At 48.2% G+C, this 12,351-nt stretch overlaps 1 protein-coding gene across 1 annotated transcript in view; it reads left to right on the forward strand.

Annotated features, from left to right (window-relative positions):
- The window catches only part of ADAMTS9 (ADAM metallopeptidase with thrombospondin type 1 motif 9), a 228,456-nt gene extending 217,294 nt beyond the window's left edge, over positions 1-11,162 (forward strand). Inside the window, exons 32-40 of the mRNA XM_069736573.1 lie at positions 257-451; positions 585-717; positions 1,538-1,632; positions 1,738-1,832; positions 4,495-4,628; positions 5,350-5,441; positions 5,557-5,661; positions 5,808-5,902; positions 7,772-11,162. Coding sequence (XP_069592674.1) covers positions 257-451; positions 585-717; positions 1,538-1,632; positions 1,738-1,832; positions 4,495-4,628; positions 5,350-5,441; positions 5,557-5,661; positions 5,808-5,897 — 939 coding nt within the window. The 3' untranslated portion in view covers positions 5,898-5,902; positions 7,772-11,162. The remainder of the gene's footprint in view (positions 1-256; positions 452-584; positions 718-1,537; positions 1,633-1,737; positions 1,833-4,494; positions 4,629-5,349; positions 5,442-5,556; positions 5,662-5,807; positions 5,903-7,771) is intronic.
- Positions 11,163-12,351: the final 1,189 nt, after the last annotated feature.

Consider the following 12,351-nt stretch of genomic DNA (forward strand, 5'->3'; position numbering starts at 1 on the left):
TCCTCCTGGAAATGTGTGAATAAATTGACAACTGGGTGTCACCGTTCCTTCTGTGGGTCCTTACACAGTACTGTCACTATAGATTGGACGGTGTCGGAGCGTGTAGGGACACATCTCACTAGTAAAGGGCACGTCGTTAATTTCCAGGAGGAGTAACTGAGGAGCCGGTAATTTTCTGGGGAAATGCGAGTGCGTCCATAGACCTTTCAGTCTGCAGTCCCATTTCTCCCTGATAGAAATCCTTTTCCTTTCCCAGTGTTCGGTGACGTGCGGGACGGGCTACCGGCAGCGGCTCGTGTCCTGCAGCGAGGTGTACTCGGCAAAGGACCATTACGAGTACGGCTACCAAAGCTCCGCCAACTGCCCGGGGACCCAGCCGAACACCGTGCAGAGCTGCTTTTTAGGAGAATGCCCCGTTATGGCTTCATGGAGGGTCGGCAACTGGGGCAAGGTGAGGACAATGATAAAAGAGGGGTAGAAGTTATCATAGCAGGTCCATCCATACTGGCACGGGGTGCAGACATCCATGACACATGGTGCTCCGCTCATTCTTCCTTCTCACCCCCGTCCTGTTATGTCCGCAGTGCTCCGTTACCTGCGGAGCTGGATCTGTGCAGCGTTCTGTGCAGTGCTTGACCAACGACGACATGCCCAGCAACATGTGCCCGATGGACACCAGACCCGAGGAGAAGAGGCCGTGCTACAACCTTCACGACTGTAAGCAGACACCGCTCGCCATTTGCTGTGAATGACGTCCATCCTTCTGTTTCTGATTGTCTGGAGCCACCACTAGGGGGAGCTCTCGAGTAGAATGCGTGACTGTATGCAGACGGCTCCACCTAGTGGTGACACAATTTAATATTTCTATTATGTACGGTTCTGACTTGACGCTCTGCATCAAAAAAAATAATTGAGGGTCCAGAATCTCAAATACCAAAAATCATCCATCATGTAAAGTGTACGCGGTCCTATAATCCAGGACTGAGAAACTGATGACCTATCCTTAACATAGGCCATCAATAGTCAGTCAGTGGGGGTCCAGCAGACCGCCGTGTATGGAGCCAGAACACGCAGCCCCGTACCCCGTCTAGTGGCCATTCTCAGGTACTGCAGCACAGTATGGGAGCCGAGCTGCAGAACTGTGGCATCATAAGGCATAGTAGTGGAGACCACCAGCTGGCTTAGGGAGATTGATAGGTGCCACAGTGCTCTCTGGGAACAAACCTATGCAAATTAGCTCTCCTCCAAGAGACACATGGCTCGCTACTGCCGTCTAGTGGATGTAGTTACCTTATGAGACAATGTTTCACCATTTTAACAAGTTTCCAGACCCCACAGAATGAGCAGGAACTGAAATACAGAGTAATGTATATAACACTAGTGACTAAAGATGGACAAATAGCTGTGTAGTCCCCTGGCCCAGCGCCACTGGCCTGGCCCTGCAGCCGCTGCCCACTAGCGCCATCCACTGCTCCTCTATAGGTTGGTGGGGTGCAGCATAGGATTCCTAGAATAAAACAACTCATCTATTTTTTAGGCGATTTACCACAAAATTGTCAAGAAGTGAAAAGACTCCGGAGCGTCAGCGAAGACGGCGAACACTATATAACCGTGCAAGAAAAAATCATAAAGGTGACTCCATCTATCAGGCAGCGCCGCTCACCGCGCTCTGCGCTCTCCATTATTTATAGCCGGCCGCGGGCGCGCTCACACCAGTAACGATTGGTTTTCTTTCAGGTTTATTGTTCCGGGATGCAGTCAGACGACCCTAAGGAGTATGTGACTCTCATAAGTGATGAGGCAGAAAATTACTCCGAGGTGTTCGGGTACAGGTAGGAGAGAAATATCGTATTGTGCGTCACTCCGACATACCGGGGGGCTGGGGCCTCGTCACTTTTAGTTTCTGGATGGGGAATTATATTTTATATCTTCAGCTATTCACAGGACTAGTAAGAAGATTGACACTCAGATGGAGCCACATCTCCAGCCGCCATGATATCCCCACCAGCCATGACATCTCCAGCCACCGTGACATCCCCATCAGCCATGACATCCCCAGCCACCGTGACATCCCCAGCCACCGTTACATCCCCACCAGCCATGACATCCCCAACCACCATGACATCCCCAGCCACCGTGACATCCCCAGCCACCGTGACATCCCCAGCCACCGTTACATCCCCAGCCGCCATGACATCCCCAACCACCATGACATCCCCAGCCACCGTGACATCCCCAGCCACCGTGACATCCCCAGCCGCCGTGACATCCCCAGCCACCGTGACATCCCCAGCCACCGTTACATCCCCAGCCGCCGTGACATCCCCAGCCACCGTTACATCCCCAGCCACCGTGACATCCCCAGCCACCGTTACATCCCCAGCCACCGTTACATCCCAAGCCACCGTGACATCCCCAGCCACCGTGACATCCCCAGCCACCGTTACATCCCCAGCCGCCGTGACATCCCAAGCCACCGTGACATCCCCAGCCACCGTTACATCCCCAGCCGCCGTGACATCCCAAGCCACCGTGACATCCCCAGCCGCCATGACATCCCCAGCCGCCATGACATCCCCAGCCGCCATGACATCCCCAGCCGCCATGACATCCCCAACCACCATGACATCCCCAGCCACCGTGACATCCCCAGCCACCGTGACATCCCCAGCCACCGTTACATCCCCAGCCGCCGTGACATCCCAAGCCACCGTGACATCCCCAGCCGCCATGACATCCCCAGCCGCCATATAGAAAAAGGAGCAGCATCCGTTCCAGGTGAAAAATATCAAGACTTTATTCCAACACCATCATGATGATGATGGTGTTGGAATAAAGTCTTGATATTTTTCACCTGGAACGGATGCTGCTCCTTTTTCTATATCGTGAATCTTGGTCCAGTGGATCCGTGGACGTTGGAGCGGGCATCCTGATTGATTGAGTGCTGCTGGTTGCTGTCTTTTCCTGTATCCCCAGCTGCCATGACATCCCCAGCCGCCATGACATCCCCAGCCACCGTGACATCCCCAGCCGCCGTGACATCCCCAGCCGCCATGACATCCCCAGCCGCCATGACATCCCCAGCCACCGTGACATCCCCAGCCGCCGTGACATCCCCAGCCGCCCTGACATCCCCAGCCACCGTGACATCCCCAGCCGCCATGACATCCCCAGCCGCCATGACATCCCCAGCCGCCATGACATCCCCAGCCCCCGTTACATCCCCAGCCACCGTTACATCCCCAGCCACCGTGACATCCCCAGCCACCGTGACATCCCCAGCCACCGTGACATCCCCAGCCGCCATGACATCCCCACCAGCCTTGACATCCCCACCAGCCATGACATCCCCACCAGCCATGACATCCCCAGCCGCCATGACATCCCCAGCAGCCATGACATCCCCAGCAGCCATGACATCCCCAGCAGCCATGACATTCCCACCAGCCATGACATCCCCACAAGCCATGACATCCCCACCAGCCATGACATCCCCAGCCGCCATGACATCCCCAGCAGCCATGACATCCCCAGCAGCCATGACATCCACACCAGCCATGACATCCACACCAGCCATGACATTCCCACCAGCCATGACATTCCCACCAGCCATGACATCCCCACCAGCCATGACATCCACACCAGCCATGACATCCCCACCAGCCATGACATCCCCACCAACCATGACATCCCCAGCCGCCATGACATCCCCAGCCGCCCTTACATCCTCAGCCGCCATGACATCCCCAGCCACCGTGACATCCCCACCAGCCATGACATCCCCAACCACCATGACATCCCCACCAGCCATGACATCCACACCAGCCATGACATCCACACCAGCCATGACATTCCCACCAGCCATGACATCCCCACCAGCCATGACATCCACACCAGCCATGACATCCCCACCAGCCATGACATTCCCACCAGCCATGACATCCCCAGCCACCGTGACATCCCCAACCACCATGACATCCCTACCAGCCATGACATCCACACCAGCCATGACATCCACACCAGCCATGACATCCCCAACCGCCATGACATTCCCACATTCACACCAGTCACTACTTTCCTAGTTGGAGAGATTGATGCAAAATTTATCAGGCCTCATTCAGACGTCCATTTATTCGTTCTCATACGTGAAAAAAAATCCCATCGGATTACCAAAAAAAAAGTTGCAAATCTTCTCCGACTCATTAACGTTAAAAACGGATGGCATACGGGGGGATTAACATCAGGACCCTCAGACTTTCGGGGGTGATTTTGATCCATGACTGGGCTCAAAAAATGGAAAATCATACCCGAGAACGCCCCCAAACTCTGTGGGACCACCATTAGCAGGCAGAGTTTTTCAGCCGGACAGATCCCTGGGGATTGTGTCTAATGCACTGGGCAGTCCATAGTTGGCAGCGCACCGCGCGGACCACCGACAGCTATATAAGGTTTATACCCTGTGTCATATAAATGGTATTTCTTGCTTTTTTGCAGATTACAGAACCCCACAGAATGTCCATATAACGGGAGCAGGAGAGCAGACTGCCCATGCCGGAGAGACTACACGGCCGCCGGCTTCTCCACCTTCAGTAAAGTGAGACTGGACCTGGCGACTTTACAAATCATAAGTGAGTGCGTGTATACGGTGATGGCGGTCCGTGCAGAGATGGGGCACTACATGGGGGGCCACAGGCACAGAGCAAGGGGGTCCTGCGGGTGTGACGTTAGATGGCGCCTAGGGCTATGACAATATGAGGTGGCACCTATGGGAACTAGAGGGCAGACACAATATTGGGGGCAGCAGCAGATATAATGGAGGAGGCACAAAATACCTAATATTGGAGCATCAGACTCCGTATTAGGGGGCTTTGCTGGAAGCTCCGAGGTACAGAATGAGGTCTCCATAGTAGCAGAGGTAATAGCAGCTACTGGAGCACATTATTGGGGGACACAGCAACATCTATAGCGCCCCCAGTAGGTGTAATATAGAGGGGAAACAGGCGCAGTATTAGGGGTCAGCTCAACATGGGTAATAAGGGGCAATGGGAGCAGCCCAGCAGGACCAATATTGGGGCAGTAGATGGATCTGTAGTGATGAATCAGATACAAAGGAGAGCAAGCAATCCCCCCACATTCAGAGGAGTCGGCCATGTCACCAGATGTTCCTTACCCCGGGGGGCAGTTACTCCAGTCACATGAATAGCGCCATGATCAGCCCCTCACCCCGCAGTATCAGTAACACAGATCCTCTGCAGAATCCCTCTCCATCCCCGACGTTCACTCATCCTGTCCTCATCACTGTTCACCCGCTACACATGTAGCATTGATCTGTGCTTTCCCTCTCCGCAGCCACGGATCTGCAGTTTGCACGTACTCTTGATGGACGACCCGTTCCTTTCGCCACCGCCGGGGACTGTTACAGTGCGGCAAAGTGCCCGCAGGTAAGAAACTGTGGTCAGGCGGACAAAACGCACAAGAGACCCATTGCCAGCACCAGTGGTGTAATGTTAGTATCTCAGGCGTCACATCTGATCCATCTTATTAATTTCCCCATAGGGTCGTTTTAGCATCAACCTTAAAGGAACTGGTCTTTCTGTATCAGAAACAACAAAATGGATGTCACAAGGCACCTACGCAGTGACGGAAATAGCCAAATCACCCGTAAGACCTCACGTTTTATATGATTTAGTATCTATAGCGGCTGTGACGGGATGAATGTACGATATCATCTGAGATGGTGATGCGGATTTTAGCGACAGCTGCAGGTAAAATCCTATTATAATGATATTATTGTCTTTAAATTTCAGGATGGAACCAAAGTCACAGGGAAATGTGGTGGTTATTGTGGAAAATGTATTCCGTCCTCAGCGACTGGCCTTCGTGTTCAGCTGTTGTAGAAATGGTAAGGATGGGGAACGGCACAAAATGGGAATATCCCTTTAAGTTGGCCATACACATGAGATATCAGCCTGCAGGCCGTTGGCAGATGCAACAAAAAAGTCTGTCTGTGGTGGTCTTACCTGCCAAATAAGCTGGATCTACACATACACCATATATAGTATGTCTATGACCAGCTGTCATACACATTAATGCAGGGGTGTCAAACTGCATTCCTTGAGGGCTGCAAACAGGTCATGTTTTCAGGATTTCCTTGTACTGCACAGGTGATAATTTAATCACCTACACAAATAATGAGTTGGTGATTAAATTATCACCTGTGCAGTACAAGGAAATCCTGAAAACATGACCTGTTTGCAGCCCTCGAGAAATGCAGTTTGACACCCCTGCATTAAGGTCCACTTACACTGAATAATTATCATTAACGAGTACTCCTAGGATCACTTGTTTCATGATAATCATACAGTCTATGGTAAAAAGGCTGCCAATCACCCCACAAATGAGCAAAACGCTTGTTTATTGGGCGAAATGTTCTTTTGTGCTGCAAAAGAAGATCATCTTCTCGGCAGCACATCATCCTGAGTAAACAGGACTTGTGCTGCCGAGAACAATGGCAGCCTACGTGCACTGACTGATCTGTTACAGGTCACTCAGCGCTGTCAGTGTGTAAACAGGCTACTAAACGACTGCCGAACGGCAAGCATCTTGCAGCACTGCACATCGCGCAGTATGAACGAACCCTTTGATGAATCCACCAATTTTTCAGGGCCAGCCAATGTGTATGAGGGTGTCCTAATTTACCCTCAATGGCAGATGTTTCGGGAAAGAGGAGAGAAAAGCTGGCACCAGAGATTAATTACAACCGCCTAATCCTTCTCTCCAGACATAATCCACTGGGGGAGATCACCGTTACACTGGGCAGTTGGCAGGCCACCGAAATTTGTGGTTTCATCTGATGGGTTTCTAATGTGCACAGAGACCTCAAGGTGACCACATACCTTGGATAATGGGTGGCTGAAGCTTTGCCTCTTGACTCCTCTATACTTGTACATACTCGGCCAAAGGAAAACAAAAGGGTCAGGGGGAGTCAGGTCCTACATATACATTAGAGGGTCTGTCGCTGCTTCCGAAATCAATGGATTTGAATGCTTGTAACATCAATGGATGTCTTTACTCTCCTGTCCCCATTGGGAGCACACGCAAGTGGTCATATATAAATATGTGGGGGCGACAAGTTTTATGTGTTATGATATGTATAGCGACCCCAAAGGTCAGTAGTGGACGGCACAACAAACAAACAACGAGATGGAAAAGGGGGAGGAAGGCTCTATCAATAGAGAAATGAAGGAATTGCCACCTCCTGCTCAAACATGAGCCTGTCCTTGCACTCCCCTAACGCCCTAAGTGGGTCCTTCCCCCCACCATTGGGAACCTCGTCCCTCACTGACACCTAGCACTGCCCTGGCTAGTGCACTGGCCGGCAAGGAGCGCTAGCCTCACCACTACAGATAGTAACACACAGGGAACAGAGACAAACACAAAAGGGACGAGGAGAAAACACCACACTTAGCTTCCAGACAACGCTGCCAAGCTCCACACTGCAGATAGCACAGCAACAGGACTCCAAAACACCCGAAGTTGACCCAACAGCACTGAAGTTACACCAGATTGCCAGCGGGGGAAAAACTGACATTAACCCCCTAGGGTCCCGAAAGGAAAAAGCAACAATTAAACCGGAGAGGAACCAGATCTGCCACGAATCCAAAAATGGATTGTGACATTATGTTTTGATCTCCCCAGGTGACTGTAGACGACCTCTGGATCTCTGATGACGAACATGAACTAATCTTAAGTTCTTCTTTCCGTCTTCTAGGTGCTTTAAAAATGAGAAGAAATCCGAAATTCAGATGGATAAAGACTCGTGTTGCAATACCTCCTCCGCGTCTGTACATGTGTATATAGATTGTATGCCACGTGGTGTATAGAATAATATTTATGTCTGAGGTTATTTATTTTAATATTTTGTGTGCGTAAAATGTGTCTTGTAAGCCCTCCCCTGCGGGACGTGTCTCCGGGCTCTCGCCTGTCCGGAGCCGTCATCAGTGAAGTGGTTCGGCTGCTTTTATTTTTTTTTGTATTATTTTTATTTCTTGGTTCCACATTTGCAGTCCATCCACTGCATTTTACGTGCTCTACATCATATGTAGCGTATTGACATGAGCGATGGCCATCGTTTCTCCCAGTTGGCTGACGAGCCTCCGGTGCTTCCCAAGTATTAGCAGCGTATACTTGGCATTTTCCACAAAATGTTCCTAGGAAGAAATATTGTAAGGATCCTTGACCTTTCAGCTGTCAATCAAGGTGGCGGATCTTCCATTAATTACACATATACAGTAACTTTTGTTTTCATGGTGACTCCATGTAGACCAAGAACAATGGTTCCTACGGGTCTAGATTGTTGTGAAACCTTAACGTCCATTGAGCCTTTTTATAAATATTCTAGTATATTTTCAGGATGGGCATCACTTGGAAGGGTGTAAGAACTAGGGCTGCACGGGAACATATTATTACAATATAATGTTGTTTCTGGAAAACCTCTTTGAAAGGGTTGTCCACTTTTGCCCAAACGATCGGATACTCGTAATAAACCAAACACAGACAGTACTCGCCCTCCCCGGTCCAGCGCCAGCTCCCTCCCTGAAGCTGCTCATGTCTCTCAGTGACATCATCAGTGCCCATCACGTCTGCAGCCAATCACTGAGTTCAGCAGGACTATATCAGAACCACTCAACTCAGTGATTGGCTGCAGCGGTCATAATTGACGTCACTGCTTCGTTGAGTTGGCGCTAGATCGAGGAGGGTAAGAATTATCAGTATTTGTTTTTTTTATTAGTATCCAATCAGGCCATCTTAACCCCTTTAGGTCTAAGTTAAGATGGCTGAATTTTATTGTCGGTATACGGACTGATCGTGGGTCGTCTGACCCAAACTAACGGTCTATGAGGCTGTAAGTAGGGGTCAGGAGACCTCCAGTCAATCCAGACATTGGAGTCCGTATGCGGACCGTGTAGTCTGAACGCGGCCTTATACAAGCCTAGCGGAACTTTTGGGAAGTAGTCAAATCTCTATATCCTCATTGCGTTACAGTCCTTTTTAATCAAGTTGACATTTCTGAGATAGAATAGTCCTAAAACCGGCCAAACCCATGGGCCAATGGGATCTGTTACATAATAGACCCTCAGGATAACATTTGGGACCCACTAGTGAAAATCGTCCTCATACTTACCAATTTTTCAATACCCCAATCCAGAACATTTAAAGGGAACCTCTACAGATGTAGGGTCATAGCTATGAAGACGCTTCTCCCCCAAGAAAAAGTCCACCGTGGGGCCATCAACCTCCATCAGATCCACGCAATGCACCGAATGAAGCGTTTTATGGAGAAATGCCAAGTATAACCCGTCATCTCTCATGTCAGTCGGTCACTTGTATAATAACTTTGTGAATTCTGTACTTGTTTAATGTAATATTTTATATAAAAAAAGGGAATTATTTGCACTATGAGCTGAAAGTAAACAACAATGGTGCCTTTTATAGATAAAAAAAAGAAATATCTTTAGAAATATTTATTGAATTAATATCTAAGAATTAAATATTATTATTTTTTTTTTATTCGTAAGGAAGTTACGATAAGAAATGTACTCGAGAAAATGTTCATGAACTACGTCGAAATGTTTTTTATACATTGCGTGAATTGTTCCGTGCCATCAGAACCAAAGCATTTATCAAGGGGCACATGGACGTTTACTCCACATAGAGATGGGTAGAGGATACTGGGGACCAATGCAAAATCTCCAACAGGACCCCCAACTATCATGGGGTCCTTAATAGAATTGGTCTTGTCGTATGGACCACATGGACCTTTTGTATCTCCTAAACTTCAGGCACCCACTGTAGTAATGCCCTTGTTTTTGGGGACCATGAGGAACCCAAACCAGTTCTTTGGGGGCCGCACATCAGGTCTTCATATATTGGGTGCTCCCGTCCTTCAGCTCTCTTATTTTGTGTCCTCCATGTTTGCCCCTTGCCCCACATTTAGGGTATCTCATCTCTGTATTACCAAATACAATTTTGGTAAATGAATAAATATTGAGGTTTAGTATGTTTTTTTTTTTTTTTTTTGATATATTAAGTATATTTAGTAACGGTTTTGAGTGCAGAAAACCGTCAAAGTCAAGAGCCGCCACTAGGAGCGCCTCTCTCTGGAGGACCCGGTGCTTCCGTCCATTACTCGGACAGACCATTGATTTTTATTGTGTAGCATGCAATACCTTATTTCCCCTCTGATGGTGCTGTAGGGAAACTAAACGCTTGGAGTAAACCTCATCCTGTATTGTATCTATTGTTCAGTGATTCTATGCAGAAGCGTGAGCTGCTAAACCTCCTCAACATCCAAACCGGAAGACACGGACAGTGGGTACAGAAGGTGCCTAGGACCCCCTGGACCTCACATCCCGGACATTTAAGGCATATCCATAAAAAAAAAAATATCTGATAGGTGCAGCTCTAAACTCTGGGACCCAAATCTATCTTCATACATGCACGGCTGACTCCATTGACTTCTATGGGAGTTCTAAAAGTATCTGATCTTCCATAGAAGCGAATGGAGACAACATTGGATGTGTGGCCACCTGACTATTCACAGTGGCATAAGATGGGGCCCATTCAGATATAATGTTCCTAAATGGGAATACCCCTTTAAACACATATGTATCAGAAGAGCTAAAAATCTAAAAGAAGAAAATATAAAGAAGAAAATATAAAGATGCGTTCCCAAATATGCGAGCCCATAAATGACTTTCTCACCAGCTGATATTCATCTCACGTTTAAAAAAAAAAATCATGAGTAGTCATTCTTTATCTAGATAGCTCTATAGGGTTTGTTCACATTCATTTCTTCCATAACCAGAGGTAAAAGTGGTAATCTGCTGTTCTCTATGGGATACTTAAAGGAGACCTGTCACTTTCCATGGATATGTAATTTTATTACCCGGAATAAATGCCGCTGTTCTCCTGAATCCGGCGATCTTTTTCTTTTATTCCTGAGCCTCTCTGTTCCTGAGATATGGCCCCTTCTTCCCTGGGTATAAAAGCCAGTCTTTATGGCCCTATATGGGCGTCTTCTTTCAGACCACACCCACTTGGCTGGCAAGACCAGATTTCTATACAGGGAAGAACGGTCCATATCTCAGGAATGGAGAGGCGCAGGAACAAAAGAAAAACAACGCCGGATTCAGGAGAACAGCGGCATTTACACCAGGTAAAAAAATACATACTTTTGGGAAGTGACTCTTTAAGAGGCAAGTGCCTGCGCAGAGAAAGAGAACAACGAAGAAGTGTAGACATTGAGTATCCGAACTTAGCATAGGACAATGGTTTCCATCCCGTGGCTTACAGATGGAAGACCACTAAACCAGAGAGAGCGTTGAGCCTTGGTGGCTACAGTAGACGTGGTGAAGGTCACCAGCCCTGTCTCAGCACTGGTTACCCACCTGCCTCAGCAAGAAGAATTTACTAGGGTTCAGAAATAATATAGATCGCAAATAAAAAAAAAATACAAATTTATTTAAAAAAATGAATCTGTGAATTATTTATGCATTATATTGCAAAGAAAAAAAGAAAATGTCATCATTAATGAAGTATGTCCAATGTTTTTGAGGTTTCATGCATTTACTTTGTACATTACTTCTCCTCCATGGCTTCACGTGTCAACCTTACACAGCTGGATGCTCTGCTGGTCCAAGTGGTCAGCTCCAGGTTAAAGTGTCCGCATGTTTGGTTATGGCCACATTGCTCGAGGCAGTGCCTCATAAGAGGGGCTTGTTTTTTGGAGGACTCTTTCCATGAACCCTCATTATTGCCCTTTATTACAGAAGATCATGGGCTCGATGAGGCATAGAGACCACTACCTGGACACTGCTTGGTTGAAAATATGCAAACACATGAACCTACGAGAGTTGAACGCCTAGTGGTTGAATGTATACTCCATGTTCTTCTACAATGGAGGTTCCTTGTGTGAAGACCCTTAACTTTTTGTTATAACAAAGGAGCCGTGTCCCTGAGGTGTGCCAAATTCATTTGGTGGCAGGCGTGTACAATGCTAGTGTTAATGTATCAGCCCCAAAATGTCTCATAAGCATTCCTCAAAGCTACTACACGAGATCATTTTGGTTCCAATTTACGATCCCAAAAAAGCACGTTACTTACTACCCTATGGACCATGGGAAACCAGTACTGTAGGCTAGCTGGTGTCCAGTCTGCCTATATGTGTTCCTTACACAGGTGTATTCACTCAACAATCAGTGGAGCAGAAAACGCTTCCGCCTCAGATCACATATTGCAGATCATCTAGCTCATGTCACGCTGTCCTCCATGCCCTAGAAGATACTATAT

Source organism: Ranitomeya imitator, chromosome 8, assembly GCF_032444005.1.
Source record: "Ranitomeya imitator isolate aRanImi1 chromosome 8, aRanImi1.pri, whole genome shotgun sequence".
Taxonomy (NCBI): domain Eukaryota; kingdom Metazoa; phylum Chordata; class Amphibia; order Anura; family Dendrobatidae; genus Ranitomeya; species Ranitomeya imitator.